Raw genomic sequence first — 27,554 nt, forward strand, 5'->3', positions numbered from 1 at the left:
GGAGGGCGTGTAATGCAGACGGCGGCTGCGAGTAGCAATTCCGGACTCGCCTTCCCTCGCAGGTGTCTCAGTTCAATGTCCGCAAACCATGAGAACCCCAGTCATCTACATTAGCTATTTCCACGCTCCTGTCTCTCTCTCTCTCTCACTCTCTCTCTCTCTCATTACGAAAGAGGACAGAACCTTCTCTGCTCCATTCTTCAAAAACCTTCTACAAGATCCCTTCATCGCCTCTACCCGACGTAACCCGATCATCTCCTTCAATCCGTCACCGATCTCTTGCAAGCTCTGGTAAAATCTGTACATTGGACTCTAACTTCTGTTTCCAGTCCAGATCCTGCTGGATCTGCTGATTTTCTGAATTTATTTCTGCTCTTCGAAGGCTTGGGTAGTCGTGCTTGTCATTTTTTATTTTTTATTTTTTGTGTTAGAGATTTACTGTTTTGAAATTGATATCTAATGGTAGATATTTGTTTTAGGGTTTTAATGGAGGGATTTCTTGTTTTTGATCTTTTAAAATGTTAGAGGAATGATCTATCTATCAATGCATGCTTCCTTGGTATTCTTCATGGTTGGTCCTTGTGCCTTTGGGGTAGGTGACTCCGGTGCCATTAGATTGTCATCCTCGTGCCCTAGAGGAATAAGTAGAGTGGAGCTTTTCACGATCGAAATTGGTGCTGAGATCCTCTGTGACCAGTTTGGAAGGTGTTTTGATTGACGGTAGTGGCACAGTGATCTGGCATTTTTACTGTAAATGATTCGACGATTAAATTCCTCCTACATATTTTTAAGCATGCGCCACGGATGGCAAACTGTATTGCTGACTCCTAGCTAAAGGTGGATCGGTAGCAATAGTCAATCTTGGCAAAAAAGAAAGAAAGAAAAGGGGGTATCTTGTGTAGGAGAGAATATTTTGCAATAGCTTTTTCACACATTGGAAGAACTTGTCCCATGCTTTTAAGGTGCAATACAAAAATAAAGGTTCAAGAGTTTCTAACTCTTCTGTAAACTCTGATAAATCTGAACAAACCACTAGGATTCAAGAATCAGGGAAAAAGGAAAAGAAATATTTTTTGTTAGAATGTGTAGGCTCTCAGTGACCTTGATTGCCAGTTGGTTGTCAAAGACATGCTTAAGAAAAGGGAAGTGGATATGTTGATGTTGGAACCAAAGATGGAGATGGTAAATGACAAGGCGGCAGGCTGCAGCCGACCTATAGGGAATAAAATGTAAAATCTATATGCATTGCCTAATAAGGGGAGCAGCTGGGGATCATAGTTACGTGGAGTTCAGATTTAGCAGTTGCAGAGAATGAAGTTTGTGGCACCTTCTCCTTATTGTTTTGTGTTTCTCTCATTGTGCAGAACTTTTAGTGGGCCTCATAGCATTTATAATCCAAATGATCGATGGAAAGGAAATGAGTTTTGGGTGAAGCTGAATACAAATAGAGGTAGGTGGAATCTTCTGTGCTGAGTAGGTGGGTAGTTTAGTGTAATCCTGTTCTACCTGCACCATGGGCTGGATGACTTAGTCGGAGTCCACAATGAACATCCTGTATTATATTGACAACTTTTGTCTAACACGTTGTTCAAAAGCCAGTTCACCTATCCAAATGCCATACTCTCCCCAGCGAACTTCCAGATCTTCATATACAATCACAACTGCATTAGAGATGTCCAATTTGTCTTTGGGACCCATTCCATTCTTGTTCCCCGAATGGTGGCTAGAGACTCCTAATTGGGTTGGTGGAATGATTTTAGTGTGAAAAGGTTGAGTAGCTTCAATTGCTCAAGGCCAATCCCAATGAAGGCATTGTTGTGGAGGCTGAAACTGAGAAAACATGAAATCAATCTAAAATGGTTTCCTTTTAAACAAAGGAGGATGGTATGTTACACCCAAAGCTTAGAGAGGAAAGGGAAATCTCAAGGGAACAATATCACTCAATATTTGGAAGACTAGAGATGGCTTGGAGACAAAAATATTGGGCCATTTGGCTTAAGGGGACTGACTATAAGGCAGCCTTCTTCCACAACATGGCTAACATGAGGAGGCTCATTAAGGCAATTCATGAATTATCCATCAACCAGCCCTTGTTGAAGACTCTAATCAAATGAAAGAGGAGATGGCTTATATGAAAGTATATATTCAAAAGAAGTTTATAAAAGGCCTAAGATTGATGGTATTGTGTTCCCAAGGCCTTTGGAGAATTTTTTAGCATGCTTAAAAAGAGACCTTAGTCAAGACGAGGTTGAGAAGGTGATTTGGGAAATGGACAGGGACAAAGCCCAGGTCCAAACAGTTTTCTCTAGGACTTTTAATCATGGTTGTTGGGAGATCATTAAGGAACATATCCTAGAATTCTTAAGGAATTTCATGAGAGATTGAGGTCCAATAGGGGTCTCAACCATTGTTTTGGGTATTCCTGATATTATTGGTATCTCTAGCTTGGCGATACCAATCACACTGGTAGTATCGACAATTCTAGGTATCAGTGATATATCGCTAAGTATCGCCAATGTATCAATATCGCCAATATTTTCAATTATGTAAATTCCAAGTGTCGCTTGGATCAGCAATGTATCGACGATATTTCGATAATGTCACTAAGAAAATTTTATTTTAAAAAATTCCATTTCAATTTTTTTTTATGGGTGCATGGTTTTATGATGAAATGCATGTTTGTATGTGTGTATATGTATGCATGCATGGATGGATCATGTATGTATGTATGTATGCATGGATGGATGGGTGGTTTGATGGTTAGTTGTATAAATGGATGTATATGTGTGTGTATGTGTGCATCCATGGATGGATGGATGGATCATGCATGTGTGTATATATGAATTTGTCACTATACGCCGTGGGTTTGCTCCCCACAGACGTTGGTTCGATTCCCCTCCCCAACATTGCCCGATGCATGTGGTTGCGGGTGATTGCGTGCATCCGCAAGGAATAGTCTTGCTTAAAAAATGGGGCGGGGATACCTTGTGTCGTAAAAAAAATAATTTGTATGCATCTATGGATGGTTGAATTGACAGATGCATGGATGGATCATGCATATGTGTTTGTATGTATGTATGTGCATGCATGGATGGCACTACCGTTTCCCCCATGTTTTTCTAATGTTTCCCCTAGTCAACAATACATGCTTTAGGCCCCCATTAAAGGGAAACTTATTATTTGATTCCTAAATATGCAAATATGCTTCTTTTTTTTTTTTTTTTTTACTATTATTTGATTCTTGAATATATAGATATGTATTTTAGCATCTCCTGAAGTATCATTGAAAAATTCCACCATTTTCCCCATGTTTCTCCAATGTTACCCTGAGTCAACATTACTTACTTTTAGACCCCCATTAAAGAGAAACTTATTTTGTATGCGTCTTTTTTTTCAATCATTTGATTCCTAAATATGCAAATATGTATATTTTAGGCTTTTAGCATCTCTTGAAGTTTCATTGAGAAATTCCACCATCTTCCCCGTAGTTCCCCAATGTTTCCCTCAGTCAATGATACAGTCCTAGTTATCAACGATAATATTGGTGATATCAATACATGTTTCTGTGTCCCCAGCCAGGGATACATTTAACCAGTGTCCGAAATATCAGTAGCGCGCTATGTATCGCACCCTTAGGATACAAATATGTATCGGTTATCGCACGGGATATATCATTTGTATTGGATAATTTATTGCACTTTTTGGGAAACATGAGGAAACATTAGGAAAATGGTTGAATTTTTCAATAAAATTTCGGGGATTATTAAAAAAGACCTTGATACATACTTTTAAATCATAACATCTCAAAAAAGAAATGTACGTAATATGTTTCCTTTGTATAGGGCCCTAAGCCATGCGTTGTTCCACCGTCAATGCAACTATATTCAAATTGAATGCATAACATTTATAAATATATTGCACGGGATATATCATTTGTATTTGATAATTTATTGCACTTTTTGGGAAACATGAGGAAACATTAGGAAAATGGTTGAATTTTTCAATGAAATTTCAAGGATTGTTAAAAAAAGACCTTAATACATACTTTTAAATCATAACCTCTGAAAAAAGAAATGCACATAATAGGTTTCCTTTGTATAGGGTCCTAAGCCATGCGTCATCTGATTGTCAATGCAACTATATTCAAATTGAATGCATAACATTTATAAATATATCAAGACAAGTATGATATGCAAAAATGCATGAGATCTGCACCGTTCATAACATGCAACTTGTTTTGGGGCCTAGGCCACCTCCATGTCATGGTGACCTCCTCACCAGGTTACACAGTAGGTAATAATAGGGTGAGCCCCGGGAAGGTTTTCAATGGTAAGTATTCATTCCCACTTCATGAGTGGGCCCTACGCCCCTACCCCATGTCCACATCCAGTGGACTTGATGAATGACTGGATGTCAAACAGAAACCATGGTGGGCCCTAGGAAGTTTTCAATGGTAAGGTGTTTAAACACCACTTTTTCCAGTCTTTGGGACCATGTTTCTTATAGTGTGGTCCACTTGAAACCTCATTGGTGCACCATTGTTTGGGACCGTGCATATAAGGCAACGTTTAGGAGCATATAAGGCAACTTGCAGATAAACCTTATTGGTGACCACTATTTCTTGCAGTGTGGGCCACTTGAAACTTGTATCTGCTTCATTTTTGGGACCATGCCCTAAACTAATCTGTAAAAATAGATGGACGGCGTGGATATGCAATACATAGGGAAAACAAAAATATCAGCTTGATCCAAAACAGTGGTGGTCCCTCAGAATTTTTCAACGCCGTTTAATTCACACTTTCTTGTGGTGTGGTCCACTTGAGCTTCAGATATGCTTTATCTTTAGGGCCACCATCCAACTATTTTCAAAGCACATTTTAGGGCATGATCCAAAAATGAAGCATGCCCAAATCTTAGGTGGACTACACAAATATGATCAAAAGCTTTTGTGGCCCACAAGAAGCTTTTAACGGTCAATTACTACTGTTTCCTATACTATGGTCCATTCGAGATTTGGATCTGCTTCATTTTTTAGATCATGCCCCAAAACAAGTTTTCAATATAGATGGAGGACGTGGATGTAGTCACATACATCAAGGTGGGCCCCACTGGTCCCACGGGTCCCACACACCTCAGTAGATCTGGGGTCTCACCTAATCGACTCCCACTTCTGACGAAGTTGGGTAGTACCCAATCCGCGCATGCAACACGGAAGCCCAATGATGTGGGCGGGACGCTGATTGTGGGCCCCACCATGATGTATGTGTTGTATCCACACCGTCCATCCATTTGGAGGCATCTTTTTAGGGCATGAGCCAAAGAATGAGGCCAATCTAAAGCTAAAGTGGTCCCCACCACATAAAACAGTGGGGACAGTGACACCCACCATTGAAACCTTCCTAAGGCCCACCATGATGTTTATTTGTGATCTAATGTGTTCATAAGTTCACACAAATATGGACAAAGGGAAAACGCAAATATCAACTTGATCAAAAACTTCTGTGGCCCCATAGAAAATTTTAATGGTAGGCATTCAATCCCCACAATTTTGTGGTGGGGTCCACTTGAGCTTTGGATTGGCCTCATTCTTTGGCTCATGCCCTAAAATGATCTCTCCAAATGGATGGACAGTGTGGATATAACACATACACCATTGTGGGGCCCACAGAAGCGTAGTTTGATTATTTTTAAACGGAGAGGATTAGGTGCAGCCCTAGCTTAACCCAAGACAGTGCGCCACTTATGGTGAGGCCCAACTTGGTATCTTTATTGTATATCCACGCCGTCCATACGTTTTCACAAATCATTTTAGGGCATGAGCCCAAAAATTAAGCAGATTCAAATCTCAGGTGGACCATGATATTTCTACAGAAATATGAATTGTTGAGATCTTGAAATCAAGTTTTGATTCAATTTGGGGTGGTCCTTATTGTGAGATTCCATCCTCTTAAATAGATTACAAAATGCTATGCATGGTATATGTTGACCCATAATTTTGGGTGATTATAATCCCTGATTAAGGGATAATGAAGGAGAATAATTCTATTCCTAAAATAGACAACCTAAGTATAGTACATGATTGAATGGGATAATAAAGGAGAATAATTCCATTCCTAAAATAGACAACCTAAGTATAGTACATGATTGAATGGGATAATAAAGGAGAATAATTCCATTCCTAAAATAGACAACCTAAGTATAGTACATGATTGAATGGGATCTACGTTTTGAGAGTGCTCCCTCGATTGACACCCCCCTCAAATTGATGCCGGAGAATCAAACAACATCAATTTGAACACGAGGAACTAATGGCGTGGTCGAGGCATTCCTTCCGTGAAGATATCATCGATTTGAAGGTTGGTGGAGACATGAGGGAGGTTGATGACCCGACTCTCATATTCATCACGAATGAAGTGACAATCAACTTCGATGTTTTTTGTACACTCATTAAACACTGGATTCTTAGCGTAAGCTACAATGTATTTTTTTACTATTTTAGTTTTTTATTATTTTTTCACGTTTTCTTTGTTTCTAATGTTGAGGAATGTGACACTTGTATTGTACTTGATACTTTTAACCTATGGGATTTTTATTTCTTTTCATAATTGTGACTTGTGATTTCAAGTAGACATTATTAATTGAAGTAGTTTGCTTAGAAAGTTGTTGATGTGATAATTATTGGATTTGGCTTATATACGTGTATTGGCTTTTGATAAATGATAACTAATAACTTTTTTGAACATGCTTATAATTGATAAAATGAATCATCTTTTAGGCATTTTATATTTTTTTCTCTTTTTCACTATTTATTATATTTGTCCTATTTTTAAATTAAAAAATAGAAGTATTGTGTAGATTACGCTACACGCTACATATTTACGCTACACACTATAGAGGGCTGAGCGCTAGGCATTCCTTCCGTGAAGATATCATCGATTTGAAGGTTGGTGGAGACATGAGGGAGGTTGATGACCCGACTCTCATATTCATCACGAATGAAGTGACAATCAACTTCGATGTTTTTTGTACACTCATTAAACACTGGATTCTTAGTGATTTTAACAGCATTGGTATTATCAACATGTGGAGGCATAAGATGAGGCTAAACAAAGCCTAAATTAGTTAAAAGTCCACGGAGCCAAAGGATTTCAGAACAAGCAGATGACATAGCTCGATACTTTGCTTATGTAGAAGATTTTGATACCGGATCCTCCTTACCATTCCAAGAGGTTAATGCCTTGCCAATGTACATGTACTAGCCAATGGTTGATCGGTGCATGTCGGGGCAACCAGCCCAATCAACATCAAAGTATGCATGTGGGATAAGATCATTAGCTGTGGAAAATATAAACTCCTTTGGGTTGTACCAAGAAGGCATCGAATGAGGCGTTTAACCGCTTCTAAGTGAAGATGCTAAGGAGCACCCATAAATTAACTCAACAAGTTGACAACATAAGATATATCAGGTCTTGTGATAGTTAAATAATAACTTCCAACACGTCGTCGATATAAGGTAGGATCAGGGAGAATATCACTGTCATCTTTGCTCAACTTGACATTTAATTCAAGAGGTGTGTCAACTAGAGTAGAATGTTGAAGATTGGCAAGATCAAGGAGATCCTCAATATATTTGTGTTGATTGAGAAACAATCGTCTTGAATATTGATGAACCTCCAGGCCAAGGAAGTAAGTGAGCGGACCCAATTACTTCATATGAAATGATGCATAGAGGGAAGATTGAATACGCTTTATCATGTTGGAATCAATACCAGTTATGAGAATATCATCAACGTAGACAAGGAGAGTAGTAAGGCTAATAAAAGTTTGATGAAGGGAGCAGAGATGCATCATAAGTACTTTGAGTAAAACCCATGTCACAAAGAGAGCTTTTGAATTTCTCAAACCAAGCATGTGGAGCTTTTTTGATACAATAAAGTGAATGCTACAATTGACACACAATATGGTGAGAAGTAGATTGTACTCCTTGGGGTAAGCGCACATACACCTACTTAAGGTCACCATGAAGAAAAGCGTTTTTAACATCCATTTGGAATAGCGGCGAGGACTATGATGCGGCAATGGCGAGAATAATATGAACGGTATTCATTTTTGCCACTGGTGCAAATGTTTCTTTATAGTCAATCCCATATTCTTGTTGATTTCTTAAAGCCACAGGACAAGCTTTATAGCGGTCCAAAGATCCATTAGGTTTGACTTTTAATTGAATAAACTCACTTGTATCCAATCGGTTTGATAGATGTGGGACCTTGTACAATATCCCAAGTGTGATTCTTTTCAAGAGCCTGCAATTCATCCCGCATGGCCTATTTTCAACATTCATACTGCACAGTTTGAGAGTAGGAGTGGGGAATAGAAGTAGAAGACAGTGTAGCCATCAAGGTAGCATGGGTAAAACCATATCGGTAAGGAGGTTTAGACAGTCGCAGGGAGCGATGCAAATAGGGAGGTTGACATGGGTCAAATGCAGACGAGATCTTGAGAGACTTGTAATGTAGTTGTGTCTTTCCTCGACCTTTGATACACAAAATTGGGGTTATATTGAGTAAATGTTGTTTCGTTGGAAAAACTAGGCAAGTAGACAATAGACACAAAATCAGGAGGCTCAAGATGTAGTTGAAAAAAAATACTAGTTCTTAAAAAAACAACATTTCTAGAAATCTGGATACAATGAATTTGAGAATCATAGCAAATGAATCCTTTCTAGTGGGGTGCATATCCAAGAAATGCACATTTTGAAGACTGGGCAACGAGTTTGGTGCGTTCAGAAGAAGGTAAATGAACAAAACAAACAACCAAAAGTATGAAGATGATCATATGATAGGGGTGTGTTGTACAGGTGGAAATGCAGGGTTTGATTGTTGATGGGGGAGGGTAATCGATTTATAAGACGAACATCAATTGTAAGTGCCTATAAACCAAAAACGAGGAGGAACATAAGATGTAAGCAAAAGAGACCGAGTTACATCATGAAGATGTCTATTTTTTCTTTCAGCGACACCGTTTTGTTGAGGGGTATACAAATATGTTTTTTGAGAGATTATCCCCTTTTGTTGCCAAAATGTTTGAAATTCTGTTGAAACATATTCCCCTCTTGAGTCTGAATGGAGAATTTTAATGTAGGTAGAAAACTGATTTTCGACATTGGGTAAAACATCTCAAATGCATGAAAAACTTCAGACTTCGAATGCAAGAAGTAAACCCAAGTAAAATGGATAAAATCATCAATAAAGATCACAAAATACTTGATGGACATGAGAAATAACAGGAGCAATTCCCCATCATCACTATGTATTAAATCAAAACATTTTGAACTTAATGTAGTGGATGTAGGAAATGAAAGGGTCTTACTTTTCCCAAACTTACAAGTACTACAATAAAAATAAACACAAATTTTCACACCAACAGATTTATTCGTCAATGCAGAATTGAACAACATCATAATGTTTTGGAATTTAGATGTCCAAGCCTATTGTGCCACAATTGTCAATTATTCTGAACAGAAAAACAAAACAAATCCTTTATTGGTTTATGCTGAAGAAATGCAAAAAGGCAAAGAAGAAATAGACGTCCACATTTAGGGCCCATTGTGATCACTTTTCTCGACATTCGATCTTGTATCACACAACGATATTGCAATTATTGTTAACAAGTTGGCCAACAGAAAGTAAATTGGGGGTCAATCGAGGAGAGAAATAAACATTTGTCGATGGGACTCAGCTAGGAACATCACCAAATGATGCAGGGACATGCGATGGCCTAACCCTAGATGCATGTATAATCAGGTTGAAGATATTCAAATAATAAAATTAATTAATCAACTGTTTTCAATCAAGGGGATTAAGCAAATCTCAACACAGAGATGAAATCATTCCGTCAGGATCATGCCCCTTGGTATAAAATCACGTAATCAATAAAAAAAGGGGGACCTAGGGATATGAGGATATCCCAGATCTAGCATACGCTAGTCCAAAGTCAAGTTTGGATCCGATTCTCTTGACTAGCCATCCCTCGTTTTTGTTCAAACCAAAAGGGAATATCCAGAGAGGAACGAAAGGGATGAAGAAGAGATGGGTTTGAGATGAAAGAGAGTATGGATTCTAGGGCATCAAACAAAAGAGGACAGCTGATTCTTACCTTTTTCTGTACCTCGAAGATCTAGAAAGAAGGAAAATCTGAAACTGGGGTGGAATCCTCAACACCAAAGGGCCAATCTTGAAACCCTCTTTGGTAAAAGAGGAAGAGAGCATATAAATTCTCATTCATTTAATAATAAAATAGGGTTTCGCATAGTGTATATGTAAGCTACGGAAAAAAAACAAAAAGTGCACTAAAACCCCTGAAAATAAGAAAAAGAACAAAAAAATGCCTAAAAATAAAAACACTCGTGCGACAAGGTGTGAAATCTGCCTCATGGGCCTATGGTCATGCCGCTCCTGTACTCATTGCGCGTCAGAATCAAGATACCAAACAGAATGAGGTTTTATGGTTTTACCTTTGACACCAAGTGCAAAAAAGGCATTTAAAATTATTTGCTAAACCATTTCGGGGGTCTGAGAAGCAGACAAACTAGGCTGTGTACTAAATGAGGAGGAGGTAGTAGTTGAAGTAGATGAAATCATAGGCCGTAGAACAAATGCAACAGTTGTTGTAGTATAGGCATAAGGAAACCAATTTGGAGTAGTTGATTCTGAGGTCGTTTACAACATCTAGTAATGATATGACCAGTTCATTTACAGTAAGTACAAAATTTTTGTTGACACTCGGAGGCATAATGACCAATTTTTTTACAACTATAACATTAAATGGTACTCATATTACGAGGAGTAGGCTTTCCCTGAGTAGTGTAAGCAACATCAACAATACTTTCTGTAGTTGTCTATTTCAAATCTACTTTCGTCAATTGTCGTTGTTCCTCATGAAGAAGTTCATTCATGCATTCATCCAAAGATGGAGATGGAACCCTACTCATTAGATTAGACCTAGCAGTCTCATATTTAGAATGTAGTTTCATAAAAAATTGGTCCTGGTGACTAGTTGCTTGAAGTCCTTATATTTCAACCAGAACGACGTCAGATATATTAGCATATTTAATCTCATCATATTCAACCCATAAAGTAAGAAAGCCTGAATAATATTCTTGAATGGACAAAGTTCCTTGATGATATCGAGCAATGTCAAATTCTAATTGGAATTGACGTGCGTAATTTCCTTGATGATATACCTTTTTTTTAGAAATTCCCACATGGCCTTTGCGGTTTTGTAGGGTTTGAGATGCAAAATGAATTGAGGATCTACTGATCCAAGAATCCAGGATTTGATTTTCACATCCTAAGTATGCCAGGAGGATATCTTTTTCTTGTCTTTTATAGGCAATGGATCATATTCGGAGACATGCCCCCACAATTCCTTGCCTTCAAGGTATACTTGGAATTGGAAAGCCCAAGAGGTATTACCAGTAAATCAAACAAAAAATTACCTCAGAATTCTCCATTTATATGATTGATAGCCAAGAATGGGTCAGAACTCTTATGAGCAGAAAATGCTTAAAATCTTCTGAATGTTTTGAATATTCGGGTTGTCATGAACCGACAATAATTTCTGACGTTGCTTGGAAGATCCCTGACTTGTTCTGTATGAATTGAGAGAATATGTTGCAACTTTCTTGTATTACAGCAAATAAACAAATTGATGGGAATGAGGAGACAAGAAAGTCTATAAATTGCAGATGAGAAGTCTCCAATTGCCAAATAAAAAATAAAAAATCACATGAACTTCAAAGAGAGCACCGTGGCTCTTATACCATGATGTTTCTATAGAAATTTGAATTATTGAGATCTTGAAATCAAGTTTCGATTCAATTTGAGGTGGTCCTCATTGTGAGATTCCATCCTCTTAAATAGAATACAGAATGCTAAATATGGTATATGTTGACCCATAATTTTGGGTAATTACAATGCTTGATTTAAGGGATAATGAAGGAGAATAATTCTATTCCTAAAATAGACAACCTAAGTATAATACGTGATTGAATGGGTAATGAATAAGAATAATTCCATTCCTAAAATAGACAACCTAAGTATATTACATGATTGAATGGGATCCACGTTTTGAGAGTGGTCCCTCGATTGACAGACCATACCGTAGGAAACAATGGTGACAACGCATTAAAACTTGCTAATGGATCACACAAGTTTTGGATCAACTTGATATTTGTTATTTTCCCTTCATCCACGTTTCTGTGACCTTACCAACGGGTTGGATGACAAATAAACATTACGGTGGGCCTTAGCAAGTTTTTAATGGTGGAGGTTCAAATGCCACTCTTTCTTTAAGTATGGCCCACCTGAGATTTGGATCTAATTCATTTTTTAGATCATGCCATAGAATAATCTGACAAAGCGAATGAACGGAATGGATATACAATACATACATCAATGTGGGCGCACCGTAATAGCCGCACCGTAGTTGGTGTAGCTGAGTCGCACCAAATACACTCCCTTAATTAAGGCAAAGAGCAAGATAGTTCTTCAAAACTCTCCTCGTCTTCTCTATTAAAGCCACAAACTCGCAAGCCCTCATGCCTCATCTTGAGACTTTGAATCTGTTAAAATCCTAAAAATATGTCACTAGTTTCATCTTTTTTTTCAAAATCCAACCCAAACCCCCATTAACCTCAGTGGAAATCCGGTTTCCTTTCAAAGCAATTATCTTTGAAGAAAAAAAAAAAAAAAGGGTTATAGGTTTTCTTACATGATCTGACGTTGTCGATCGCGATTGGCACACCAAATCCAGGCAGATCTTGAGTAACAAGGTAAGAGAGATTTTTTCCTATATTTTTTTTTCTTCAAATTTTTGGAATGGTAAAGAGGATTGTCGCCTATGTCGCCGAAGATATCGATCGATATCTGGATCATAAGCAAAGAAAAACGCACGATATCGTACGATATATCGCTGATATCAACAATAAATTGCGATATCATCGATATATCATGCGATATCAGGGATTTTTTATTTTTTATTTTGATACTCCTAGGTAGTTTTGCATCGCTAGACCGCAATACCAATTATATATTGTGAACACTGCATCTAATGATATTGATATTACAAACTCTAGTTTCAACTTGCCTCTTATATTCGCATTTAAAAAATTGAGGTGGTTTTGGGAGGTAACAATGATTTTGGCTACTAAGGCAACAATTAAGAGATGAAAGGAATTAGAGAATGAGGTGGTGGGTACTCTTCACAAATGAGACCTAAAGAAAGCTTATTTTGTCTCTTGGATCATGCATTTCATGGGATACTTCATTTGTTGCTATAACCTCTAACAAATTATTTCATCACACGATCCTAACCATTTGAAGATGATAGGGGTCCTTACCCTTGCCCGGGTGGTAGACTCTCAGGAGTTTCAACTCCCGGTCAAGGGTTCGAGTACCCATAGGTGGTGAAATTCCACTATCATGAGTTTGTGGGGTGTGTGCGGGTTAAAAAAAAAAAACATTTGAAGGTGATAGTCCCTATGGCATGGGGGGCCTTCTTTTGGATGATTTCAACACAGTGGTGCTTGTTTTCTTAGGGTAGGTGAAAGCAAATTTCTTCTAAAAGCCATTGCTTTATCCCTTAAGGAGTTTTTTGCATTATCCACAACCAGTTCAACCTTGTGCTCATTGCGATGGAGGTGCCTCATAAAGATACTTGTTCTTGGGCTTAAGGGGATGGGGTTTTGCTTCTTCTTCTTCTTCTTCTTTTTCTTTTTTTTTTTTTCCTTTCTTTTAAGGATGTTAGATTTCTGATTGGAGGTTAAAGATTTTTTTCCCTTTGCAATTAGTGGATCTAATCCCTTAGTCTTTGATCCTACGTTGGTGGGGGGCTTTGTGGCCCTAGTGTTCGAGTTGTCGATATCGCTACAAGTTTCGCTGGCCAGAGATAAAGATATAATATCGTTATCGCCGATAACTGGAAATTCAGAGAAAAATGCGAAAACATGGAGATAACGGTGAAATTTTTTAATGAAACTTCAGGACATGCCTAAATACACATATTTGCATATTTAGAAATTAAAAATTTATAAAAAAAAATGTATTAAATAATAAGTTTTCATTTAATGGGGCCCAAAAAAGCATACATTTCCATAAGAAATTATTCTAATAATAACCAAAATAAATTTATCTAAGTTTCAAGTTGACCACACCATATGAAACAGTGGTAATAATAATTTCCACCATTGAAATCTTCATAGGGCCCAGTGATGTTTATTTGTCATCCAAACTGTTCATAAGATCACAGGGACATGGATGAATAAAAAATAGAAATATCAGGTTGATACAAAACTTTTGTGGCCCCAAGAATTTTTCAATGGTAAGCATTCAATTCACACAGTTTCATGTGGTGTGGTCCACCCAAGCTTTGGATATGCTTCATTTTTTGGCTTGTGCCTTAAAATCATTTAATAAAATGGATAGACTGAGTGGATCAAATTCGCAATTACGATGGGCCCACTGAGTTTACTCAATACGCAATTCACTTTCGTTCTGGCGCAGTTCAAAAGCGGATTGGCTGGTGTATCTCACACTAACGTCATCAAATTATGTGGGTTTGATCATGAGGTATGTGTTATATCCAAACTGTTCATCCATTTGAAGAGCTCGTCTTAAGCCTTTAGACGAAAAATAAGATAGATATAACTATCAAGTGGACCACACTGCAAAAACCAGTGGGGGATTGAACGTTTACCATTGAAACCCTTTTTGGGGTCACAGAAGTTTTGGATCAATATGAAAATTGTTTTTCCTCTTCATTCAGATATTTGTGTTTTTATGAACAGATTGGATGCAAAATAAACGTTATAGTGGGCCCTACAAATTGTTTAACGGTGAAAATCATTATCTCCGCTGCTATCTATGGTGTGGTCCATATAATCTTTGGATATGATTCATTTTTTGGATAATGCTCTAAAATAAACTCTAAAAACAGATGAACGGTGTAGATATAATAAATACATCACTGTGGGGCTGATGTTGATCTCCTTTGAACCGTTCGTACAACTCGGAGCTCGAGGAGCATCAGTGCTCGTCTTCGCACGACACGTACCTACAACAGTTATATAACTGATGTAAGGTACATCAACCAATCCGCTTCTGGTGGATCCCTAACTGTGGGACCCCTTATGAAGTATGTACCTTACATCTGCACGTCCATCATATATGAAGGCTTATTTTAGTGTGTGATCTGAAAAATGAACCACATTCAAATCTTCGATGGACCACACCACAGGAAACTGTGTGAATTGAACACATCATTAAAAACTTCTTGGTGGCCACAGAAATTTTGAATCAAGCTGATATTTATTTTAACCCTTCATCCATGCCTTTTTATATTTAAAAAAAGGTTTGATGACAAATAAACATCACTGTGGGGCCTAAGAAGGTTTCAACGGTGACAATCATTATTCTCATTGTTGCTTGTGGTGTGGTCCACTGGAGCGGTGGATATGCTTTAATTTTGGGATTTACCCCTAAAATGAACTAGAAAAATGAATGGACGGCGTGGATAAATCACATACATTCATGGTGGGCCCAGAAAGTTTACTCAGTACGCTGAAGCGCACCATGCGCCCGGTTTGCTTCCGTAGTTCTGAAGCATAAAAGGAAAACAAAAAACAAAAACAAAAACAAAAAACAAAAAAGGGGATTTCGTCTGCGAAGAGGGGTTTTCGGCGAAGAGGAGCGATTTTCGACCGAGGATTTCAAACAATCTCCCGAAATCCCTGATTTTTCGCCGAAATCATGTACTTGTGAGTCACATGAGACGAGCGCTGTCGAGTTCTGCCCACGAGATTCTTTTCTTCCGAGTTCCGATCAACCATCAACTAGGTATTATCGAAATCAAAGGTTTTTTTTTTCGATCTTTTTCGCTTTTTACCTATTTTGTCGGAAAAAATCCAAAATTATCGAAGATATCGTCGATATTTCACCGATAATCCAGAGAAAAACGAAAAATGGGGGTTTCGGTGTCGCTAGTCTAGCGACACCGATATTATCGGCGATATTATCGACAATTCGTCGACAACGCGAACCTTGTGTGGCCCTACCCTTGCATTGAGAGTTTTGTTCCCCCCTATTTTTTTAATGAAACTTGTTAACTTTCAAAAAAAAAAGAAGAAGATCAGTGGCAAGGTATTCCATAATGGCAACATTGGCCATAATGGTTACCATTGTTACCGTTATGATATAGGCCGTACGGCTGTTACTCTCTCTCTCTCTCTATTTTTTTTTTTTTTTGAAAAAAAAAAAACCTAGAAAAATCTATATCGAGCATAATGCCCATTAAGGGTTGGTCGTTTTTTCTATAACTGCAGTTACGACCTTTATGACCTTGTAATATGTAACAGTGAGCATCGTTACCGTTATATAATGGCCATTATGTAACCTTTTTTGCATACCTTGATTAACGGTCGATCTAATACATTGTTTACCAAAAAAAATAAAAATAATCCAACCATGGATTTGGATTGTCCATCTTGTGGGTCCCACCTCTTAAGAGCCACTTGGATTTAATGATCCCAACCATCCTATCAACCTATCAATGGCCGTTAAATGGACTGTCCATATCATTTATGGCATAAAACATTTGACCATGGGCCATCTAATTGATGGCCTATAAAATTGAAGGTCCAAACCATTTATGATAACCTTATCGTGGATTTGGCCTTCCATGTTGTATGCCCCAACCCCCCACGCTCACAACACACACGAAGAAGCACTTTGATTTGATGATCCTAGTCATCCAAATCATTTATGAAAATATATCCAATCATGGATTTGGACCATCCATCATGTAATCCCAATCTCTAATTCCCCATTCGCTGACCTTCTTTGGAGATGCACTGTTGAGGTTCACTATGCCAACTGAACAAGATTGAAGTGGTTCTCTTTCTGTTGCCATAAATTCCTTAGCAACCACCCTCAGGCAGTGTTTGGATGCACAATTTTACTAAAACTATTTCAGTTTCAAATAGTATGTAGCAACTTTTGCCGTTGAAAGTTACTTACAAACTGCTCATTACTTGTTTTCCCAGCACATCACCAAATTGCAGTTTTGATGTAGAACGATGCAAATCCAACTATGTGATTGAGATTTAATTTAAAATCAAAGGAATATATAAAAATCATTTAGCTAAAGTGTGATGCACATGCAAACAATGTGAAGCCTAAGAGATGACGGGTATGATTCGAGGCCAAATCACACTCATCAGCCCTTTGACCAAACAAAATGCTCGGAAAATAGGGCCCAAGGAAGATAAAGATATTGCAACTAGCATAGGAATAATCTGAGTTAAATAGGTGAAAGTTTGAGATCCAAGCATGAGTTGGGTCCGATAATAATGGAAGATGGTTGAAGTGGCCCATTAGGATCAAGTAAAATAAGATTCAAGTGAGAACAATGAAAGATAAAATCTTACATTTGGATTTGAAGATTCAAAGGGATCTACCACCTACGATTCATCAAGCATGAAGTGGAAGAGGAAGGATCTTAGGGACAAAGGATAGAGTGGCTTCACACCCTCTAGGCTTTTATCCAAAGATCTAGCCTTCACAACGATGAAGGAAGAAGGAAAGAACTCTCACAAGGCCTCCTCAAAATTTTCTTCAAATTCACAATAGGGTTGGACGTCCCCACCCTTCCTGCTTTATTTTATAGCAAAAATTTGTTGAAATGATAATTCTACCCTTTTAGTAACAAAAGCAAAATACTCATTATGTCCTAAAAGGTAAAAAGAAAAATCTACTATCCTAAAAAATATCTTATGTAGTAAATAAATGTCCACTGTCCAATCACAAACTAAAATGTCAAAATCATAAGTAACTTAAAAGAACTAATTGACAAAAGGGTCCAATATAATCCAACCATCGGATGGCCCCATGATGGGACACAAGACAATCTAATGGATGGATAATCATGTAGGCCATGATCAACGATGAGATGATCTCCAAATATGATCCATGCCATCCATGCTTTTCTAATACTCGTCGATGATCACTGGTGATCACAATTAGTCACCTAGCCAAAGTAAAAGTGTCAATGTAGCCTGTCGCCGCCTACGTCTTTGATGTGTACGGAGTGGTGTGATGTCTGCATCAGTTCTCCCCGGGTGGGAAGAATTCACCTCTAGCGAAATAAAGCTACGGTATTGCTTGAGAATATTTGGATCTATCTGTTGTAGCTCAGTCTCTGTAATCCAAGTGTTGTCAGATGTAAGTCGATTCTTCCATTTGACTAGAAACTTTTGATATCCACCATGGCGAGCGGAACCACCTGCTCATCCAAAATCGTCTCTACCTTCTCCTTCCATTTAGGTGTTGATGGAATAAGTGGTAGAGGCTGGGAACGTGGGTCAGAATGGGGCCAAGAATCACAGGGGGATATGGGACAAGGTGAGGGTCAATAGAGGAACTGAAGTGAGGATTTGGGCAAGGCACCAAATCTTCCACATTAAACGTCGAACTGATGCCCATGTCCAATGGAAGATCTATCATGTAAGCATTGGGACCCATTCTCTTAAGGATTTTGTAAGGTCCTACGCTGCGTGCCTATAATTTCTTGACGGTACTCGAAGGAAACTGTTCGGGCCTAAGCCGAGATCATCACGTAGTCACCTACATTGAACTCACGTTGTTTGCGATGTGAGTTAGCATGTAGTTTGTAATTTTCATTACTTGCATTGATCCTATGTCTAATCTCAACATGCAACTCATGGATGAAATGCGCAAATGATGATGCTAACTCAGAAGGACGATGAGATACTGACATGGGAATAAGATCTACAGGCTTCCTAGGGGTGTAGCCATAGACAGCCTCGAATGGACTCATGCCCATAGGCCTATTGACTGATGAATTATATGCAAACTCTGCCACGAATAAGACCGCATCCCATGTCCTAGTATGCTCACCTACTAGACACCGCAACAAATTCCCTAAACTACGATTCATGACCTCTGTCTGCCCATCAGTCTGTGGATGATAGGCTGACGAAAATAAGAGTCGTGTGCCCATAATGTGCCATAGTGTCTTTCAAAAGTAACTCATAAACTTTACATCCCGGTTAGACACTGTGGTCATAGGCAACCCACGTAAACGATTGACCTCGTCAAAAAAAAAAATAAATCCTAGCAACATGAGAGGCGTCAGACATCTTTGAGCATGAAATGAAATGCGCCATCTTTGAAAATCAGTCCACAACCACAAAGATGGAGTCATGCTTCCTGATAGTTCGCGGTAATCCGAATACGAAATCCATACTAAGGTCTTGCCACAGAGCATGTGGTACTAGCAAAGGTGTATATAATCTTGTGTTCTGCTTCTTTTGCTTTGCCAGGTGACAAGTACAACACCACCCAATGATCCTAGCCACGTCTCGCTTGAGACTTGGCCAATAGAAACGATTTTCCACTAGGGCGATGGTTTTGTCACGACCAAAATGACCTGCGATCCCTCCCAAATGTAACTCCCAAACTAAAAAATCTCAAAGGGAAGTGCAAGGTATATAAAGCCTATTGCCTCTAAACAAATACCCATCACTCAAGAGAAACCGTTGATCGCTCCCAATCTATCCCTCCACAAGGGACGCGTACAGGGCTCCAAAGTCTGGACACGACGGGTGGTCCTCTCTCATACGCTCAAACCCTATAACCTCTACGTGCATGGACTGGAGCGTCGCCACCTTCCAACTAAGGGCATTTGCAGGTTTGTTCTCGACTTCGGCCTTGTGCTTGAGCACAACCGTATACTGTTAAAGAAATTCAACCCATTTAACATGCCTGGGGTTCAACTTCTTCTGAGAGCCAAGATAGCGCAAGGCCTCGTGGTCAGAAAACAAGACGAATTCTTGCGGTAAAAGATAGTGTCACCGATGCCGCAAGGATTGCACTACCGCATAGAACTCTGTCATAGGTGGAATACCGTTGCCTTTTATCATTTAACTTTTCACTGAAGAATGCAATGGGATGTCCCTCTTGACTGAGCACACCACCTATACCTACTCCAGAGGCATCACATGCAACTTCAAAGACTTTAAAAAAGTCGGGAATTCACATTACAGAAGCCTCTATCATCTTACCCTTGATCTCCTTGAATGCCCTAGAGGTAGCTTTGGTCTATTTAAACTCCCCTTTCTTTTATGTAGTCAGTAATGGGAGCCATAATAGAGTTGAATCCCCTAATAAACCGTTTATAAAAAGTCGCTAAGCCATGAAAGCACACCACCATTCCACTATCGCCCTGATTTTCTTGGGATCGGCGGATATATCATCTCTAGACACAACAAACCCTAAGAAGATAACCCTATCAGACATGAACGTGCACTTCTTAAGGGGAGTTTAAGAAGTGGTTGAGATGCATTTCCTTAGTAGAACTATAGACGAGAATATTGTCAAAATATACTACTAGGAACTTTCCGATGAAAGGTCTCAACACTTGAGTCATCACCGGCATAAATGTACTCGGGGCATTAGTCAAGCCAAAAGGCATGACTGGCCACTTATAAAACCTGTTCTTCGTCTTGAAGGCTGTCTTCTAGTCATCACCCGGGCAAATGCGGATTTGGTGATACCCGCTCATGAGGGCAATCTTGGAGAATATTTTAGCGCCAGCCATCATATCAAGCATATCGTAAAGCTGTGGTATGGGAAACCGATACTTAACGGTAATCTTGTTGATGGCGCGACTATCCATACACATGCACCAAGTGCCATCTTTCTTTGGTGTGAGAAGCGCGGGCACTGCGCACGGACTCATACTCTCCTGGATGAAACCCTTTCGTAGAAGTTCACCCACCAGCTTCTTTAATTCCACGTGTTCTGCCAAGTTCATCTGATAGTGGGGAAGGTTTGGTAGAGTGGCCCCGAGTACGAGATTAATGGCATGTTGAATGTCTCGCATTAGTGGGAGTGCGTCCGGTAAATCCTTAGGGAAAACATCCCCGAACTCATCTAACAATGGACTCGCCTCCTGTGGCTTCTCTGCGTTGACCTTTGGGGTGGCCTCTCTAGCCACTAGGGCATACACCTCAGAATCAGTCGTAGTCTCCCGCTCAAATTCTCTGGCAGTGATAACGTGAAGAGACTTAGACTGTGAACTCGTGCCCTCCTTTGACCCATTCGATCGTTCTTCATTCTTCTTCTCACTGGGCCCTTAGGGGGCAAGGGGACCAATGCAATCTTCTTGCCTTGGTGGACAAAGGTACATACATTTGAGCGACCCGGGATCGTAACATCACGGTCAAAAGGCTAAGGTCGGCCCAAAATGATGTGTCCAATATCCATAGGCATGACGTCACACCACAACGAGTCAGTGTATAGGTCAAACTGAATAGGCACAAGACACCGCTGGGCTGACTGTCACCGAGGTCGCATCGACCCAAGAGACCTTAAAAGGCTGAGGGTGGGATTCAGGCTTCAACCCCAATCACTCTACGGCTTTAGTGGAGACAACATTCGAACAACTATCACCTTACAAGCCTTATTCCCACATTTTGCATAGGTGAAAAAAATCGTAGTTCGACGCCAATCATCATTAACTTTAGGGCATGCTATGGCGCAAGGAACGACAACCAACAGTGTGTCGTCTCCCTCATCGTAATCATCGTCACTAGGGACCGTCTTAGGCCAGTACACCACTTCTTCCTGATCACCCTGATCCCCAACCTCTTCACACTTGTCAAGGAGAAGGGTCTTACCCTTTGGGCATTGACTTGCAAAATGTTCGAATCCTTGACAGTTATAACACTGTACGGAGTTGTTACCCTTAAAGCTAGTACCAGCTATGCCCTTTCCTTTCACATCTCGAGGGTTTGGCTAAGACCCCTGGATTTTGGTTTGGTTCCCGAAATTGGACTTGTTGGCCTGGGTGTTAGTCCTGGCAGCAGAAGTACAGGAATCAAACCTCCTACCATGCTGTGGTCAGGAATACAACTCAATCTCTTGGGCCGCCTGATATGCTTCCTCTAGGGTAGTAATCTGGCGGAGATGGAAACCTTGTCTTATTTCCGATTGGAGGCTCATTTGAAAACGAGACAGTACGCTTAACGGGTTCTTCTCACTTTCAGACCGCATCATAAACTCCTCAATTTTAGCGATGTAATCAGGCACAAACATGGTCCCTTGATGTAGAGAAACCCATTGGTCCATCAGCCTCTGACGGTATGTATAGGTACATACTTCTCCTTCAAGATCTCCTTCATCTCTCCCCAATGAGTCACGAGAGCCTGTCTTGCCCTTTCCATCTGCCTCTCCTTGATTGTCTAGAACATTTCGGCTTGCCCCTCTAGCTTCATCTTTGCAAATCTCATCCGTCAGTCGTCGGACATGTCATACCACTCAAAATAATGGTCCATGCCCGCCATCTAGTCGATGAAGACTTTTAGGTTAAGGCGACCATCGAAGCTAGGGGCCTCAATTTTCACGCTTTTCATGGTCCGCTCATCTGGTTCATGATGGTCACGTCGATCCACGGGTGGGAGTGGAACTAGATGAACCAAATTCCTCACACGTGTGCTGCCGTTACCTTGCCGAACCACATTATGACCAATGCGTGCATCGACTTGTTCACCCGCCTGTGAATGGGCATCATCCCCATTGTTGGGGTTTGCCTGACGGGGCACTTTTACCACGGCGACTCGACCCGCCAACGCAATAATGTGCTCTGCCGTGGCCTTGTTGTGGGCTTTGATCTTGTCAAGGCGCCCCATAATCAGTTTAAGGGTTTCATTCAATTGCTCTAGACTCATGGTCGCGTTTAGTCCAATGCTACGGCCGGATCTAGTGGGCATGTAAGATTAGTGAACTAGGATGCACCTGCGACTTCTAGACAACAATTGAGGACATGAATCTGAAAATCACAATCACACGATCGGTATAAATGGCGCAAAATGAGCAACTAGGCAGAGGAAACTTCTACAAGCTGTAGAAATTCAGTTGCACGCAGAAAGTTCAACAATGTGCAGAATCTTCTGCAATACAGAAAATTCAGCAAATTGCATAATTTTCTGTTGTACATAGAAATACTCAGCAGCATGCAGAATTTTCCAGTTTGAACCTGAATTTCTGATTGTGTGGGAAATTCCAGATATGTACAGACAATCAGATTTGCGCCAGATTTTAGATTTACACAAAATTTTCAGATTGCAATAAGATTCAGATTTGCGCAGGAATTCAAATTTTCACAAAATTTTCAGATTGCAATAAAATTCAGATTTGCGCAGTAAATTCCAATAAAAGTGCTGCAACTTCAGATTTTATAATGCAAGACTCGATTGGATATGATGCATATACACAATTTTATGTTTATGCATGAAACTTGACACAACATATCCTAGATGCATATAATCGAACATGTGGCTTGCGTGAAAAGGACTCCTATGCTAAACGTGGGTCTGATACCAAAATTTGATGTAGAATGATGCAAATTCAGCTATGCGACTGAGATTTATTTTAAAATCAAAGGAATATATAAAAATCACCAAGCTAAAGTGTGGTTCACATGCAAACAATGTGAAACCTAAGAGATAACAGGTATGATTCGAGGCCAAATCACACTCATCAGCCCTTTGACCAAACAAAACGCTCGGAAAATAGGGCCCAAGAAAGATAAAGATCTTCTAACTAGCATAGGAATAATTCGGGTTCAATAGGTGAAAGTTTAACATTCACGCATGAGTTGGGTTCGATAATAATGGAAAATAGTTGAGGTAGCTCATTAGGATAAAGTAAAATAAGATCCAAGTGAGAACAATGAAAGATAAAATCTTACTTTTGGATTTGTAAATTCAAAGGGATTTACCACTTACGATTCATCAAGCACGAAGTGGAAGAGGAAGGATCTTAGGGACAAAGGATAGAGTGGCTTCACACCCTCTAGGCTTCTATCCAAAGATCTAGTGTTCGCAACGATGAAGCAAGAATAAAGAAACTCGCACAAGGCCTCCTCAGATTTTTCTCTAAATTCACAATAGGTTGGACGTCCTTACCCCTCTTGCTTTATTTTATAGCAAAAATTTGTTGAAATGACAATTCTACCCCTTTAGTAACAAAAGTAAAATACCCATTATATCCTAAAAGGTAAAAAGAAAAATCAACCCTCCCCAAAAATATCTTATATAGCAAATAAATGTCCACTATTCATTCACAAACTAAAATGTCCAAATCATCAAGTAACATAAAAGAACTAACTGATAAAAGGGTCCAACATAATCCAACCATCGGATGGCCCCATGATGGGACACAAGACGATCCAATGGATTGACAATCATTTAGACGGGGATCAACAGTGAGATGATCTCCAAATATGATCCATGCCATCAATGATTTTCTAATGCTCGCCGATGACCACTAGTGATCACAATTAGTCGCCTAGCCAAAGTGAAAGTGCCGATGTAGCCTGTCGACGCCTATGTCTCTGATATGTACGGAGTGGTGGGGTGATGTCCGCATCAAGTTTGGTCTGTGGTGGTGTGTTTGGTGGGTACAATACAGAAAGTAACCTGGTTTGTCATTTTCTTAGAGTTGACTTGTCTGTTCATTAATGAATCTTGACAACTTTATTTTTATTTTTACTTTTTTGCAAACTATTGTTGACGCATTATAATTGGCCTGTGAGCTTCTGAAGTATCCTTTGGTTTTCAGTTTGTATGGGTAGGACCCATTCAGTTGGGGCAAATTGATATGATGGGACTCACCATGGATGTAAATGCACCTAAAAATCCCCCAGATTCAAGATCCTACCTGTCAAAGTGTTGGCCTTTATTTTCTTGAATATGGACCATTCCCTATTTCCTTAAGCATTAATTATTGTGCCATCATTAGAATTTTGTCCCTGATAGAGTGGAATGGCAGAACAGGTTTTGTAGAGCTGGCCCTGATTAGGTGGCATAAGTCTTAGACGACAACGATGGCGACGATCATTTTGAGGGCTGGGATTTTCTCATCTGGGAGGTTTTTGGTGCATGGGGTCATCCAGGGTGGGGTCAACCATATAAATGGTTTGGATGATTCAAACTCCAGGCCAAGCATTGTATGATACATGAACATTGTTTCAGCTTTATGCTATAGTTTTCTTTGCATATTGTGTACCATAGTGTTTGCTTTATCATAGATCCTCAGTTTCTGATGCACTGGTGCTGTGGATCAATTTGTCACATCAATCTGGGGATGCAGCTTGGTATGATCAGGTTTCATAGTGTGTCGGGATAGATGTCACCGAGAAAGCTTTCTATGATGGAGCTTAAAGCAGTTGATGATACTGAAGTGGCAAGCACTGATCGGAGAATGCGTTACGATATGTGGCCACTCGAAGAAGTGGATCCGACAAAGGCGAGATTTCCGTGCTGTATAGTTTGGACTCCTCTCCCCATAGTCTCATGGTTAGCGCCTTTTATTGGTCATGTTGGCATATGCAGGGAGGATGGAGCTGTCTTGGACTTCGCAGGGTCCAATTTCGTGAGCGTAGATAATTTTGCATTTGGTTCGGTAGCTAGATATCTTCAACTCGATAGAGAAGAGGTATGCTGGAAATTCCCAAAAAGAAAGATCCCTTGTTCGTATTTCCCTCTTGCCACATGCATGCACACACATGAGATGCTCGCCAGAACATCCCCTTTCACGTTAAATTATAGTTAAGGCCCAGCAGATTAAGGTGAAAAGACTGAAGGGAATTAGATTTAAAAAAAGTAGTTCCTGGTCGTTCAAACAAGGTGGATTTCTGCAGGATCCATGGTTTTTTTAGGGACATAGTACCTGAATGGAAGGGGTAGCCAGACAGGACACTGTCGATCTCCCTATCTACCTAGTTTGAACAGCTGGAGTAAACAACATTGGTTGAGAGTTTCTCAGGCATTATTTGCTAGCGTGTTAGAGGACCCATCACAATTCTTCACGTTCCTTTCTGTTTTATTGGGATTGGGGAAAAACTGGGGGAAATGCAAGGGAAAGTAAAAATTGTGAGTTCGTGACGTAAGCAGATGGTAAGTTGACATCATTGCTAGGGGAATTAAACCCTTTACACTTGTTTGTTTTCCCTTTTGCATTTTCCCGTGTTTAGATTGCAATCCCACAAAGTGAAACCTCTTTTCCCTCCAATTTTACCATTTCTGGGGGAAATGCAAGGGAAAGTAAAAATTGTGAGTTCGTGACGTAAGCAGATGGTAAGTTGACATCATTGCTAGGGGAATTAAACCCTTTACACTTGTTTGTTTTCCCTTTTGCATTTTCCCGTGTTTAGATTGCAATCCCACAAAGTGAAACCTCTTTTCCCTCCAATTTTACCATTTAAAAAGGGAAACCTATTTTGCCACCATTCGACATTTTGAAAAAAAAAAAAAGGTTATACTCATTGTTGAGGTGGGAAAGGCAAGGCATTTTCCTCTGCTTCCCAGACAAGCGCAAACTTCTTATTGACATAAACTGAATGCTCCCCTAGTACACCCTAAATCTAAATGTGCCCTAAGTGCTCTTTTCTTGATTTCTTTTAGGCTTCGTTTGGTTGAATCAATGTCATGAAGTTTCATAATCATGAGATCATGGAACTTTGTGATATTTGTGCTACCAAACCTACCCTTAATGATCATTTCTGAAGATCACATACTGGTGCTCATTCTGTCATTCATTTTGCTTACTGTTTGTTTGGTTGTAAAAAACAAAAAATGGACAGTGCTGCTTTCCTCCAAATTTGGGCGAGCACAGGTGCAGGCATGGGTACAGACACGCTGAACATGGGACAGCAATCTCATGGGATGATGCATTACGGTCAAGCATGCAACACTTCCAGCACAAAACATACAACCTCTTTACCTGCAACTGCAACTCGTTTGTTGCCAACTGTCTGAACAGGCTTGCATATGGTGGGTCATTGGGGTGGAATGTCATCAATGCAGGGGCCTTGATACTGTTGAAGGGGCGGTGGGTCGACGGCATGTCAGTCATCAGGTCGTTCTTCCCCTTTGTGGCAGTCGTGTGCCTGGGGGTCAGTATGGTGGGATGGGCCTTCCTCATTGGGTTGGCATCCTTCTCCCTTCTCCTTGTTGGGTGGTTCCTGTTGGGTACATACTGTATCAAGAGTCTGATTGAATGCGATTAACTCTCTGATTCAATTGATTGAAGATGGACTGAAAAACCAATGGCACATCTAGTGACTGAGATGGTTCGCGTTTTGCCACTGTTTGTATCAGGTTAGTCTGTACTTTTTTTTTTCCCTCAAGAAAGACCTGTTTGCAGCCTAAAGCTGGGGCTCATAAGGAAGCTGTCCCTACTGTATTTTTAGATGGAGTCATGGACATGGCTAAGAATCTCACCATTGTCAGTGGCTACCGACATTTGCCTGCCGTTCACGCTCGTGGGACAACTTCAGATGCAGTGTCCCAATTCTGTTGTGTTGCTTACGGATATGCAAATCTTTTGCCCCATCATTCCCTTCAGTGGGCGGCTGGCCCATGGCCTGTGTCCTTTCCTAGTAATTCAGTAATACCAAGTATTCTCATTCGGCCA

At 39.9% G+C, this 27,554-nt stretch overlaps 1 protein-coding gene across 2 annotated transcripts; it reads left to right on the forward strand.

Annotated features, from left to right (window-relative positions):
• Positions 1-27,554, forward strand: LOC131228576 (protein REVERSION-TO-ETHYLENE SENSITIVITY1). 2 transcript variants are annotated; one of them, XM_058224333.1, is made up of 4 exons: positions 1-291; positions 25,230-25,385; positions 25,472-25,574; positions 26,722-27,554. In XM_058224333.1, exons 2-4 carry the CDS (start codon positions 25,309-25,311, stop codon positions 27,145-27,147), a joined length of 606 nt encoding a protein of 201 aa, XP_058080316.1. In that variant the 5' UTR covers positions 1-291; positions 25,230-25,308; the 3' UTR covers positions 27,148-27,554. The 2 variants fall into 2 exon arrangements, with proteins under 2 accessions (XP_058080316.1, XP_058080315.1); XM_058224332.1 differs by having other exon boundaries at positions 2-291; positions 25,230-25,574.

This window comes from Magnolia sinica, chromosome 16, assembly GCF_029962835.1.
Source record: "Magnolia sinica isolate HGM2019 chromosome 16, MsV1, whole genome shotgun sequence".
Lineage (NCBI taxonomy): Eukaryota > Viridiplantae > Streptophyta > Magnoliopsida > Magnoliales > Magnoliaceae > Magnolia > Magnolia sinica.

Coding starts and splice junctions, on each gene's coding strand:
- LOC131228576 (XM_058224332.1), top strand. CDS start 25,266: ATGTCACCGAGAAAGCTTTCTATGATGGAGCTTAAAGCAGTTGATGAT. Junction 25,575..26,721: donor TTCAACTCGATAGAGAAGAG/GTATGCTGGAAA, acceptor AAAAATGGACAG/TGCTGCTTTCCTCCAAATTT.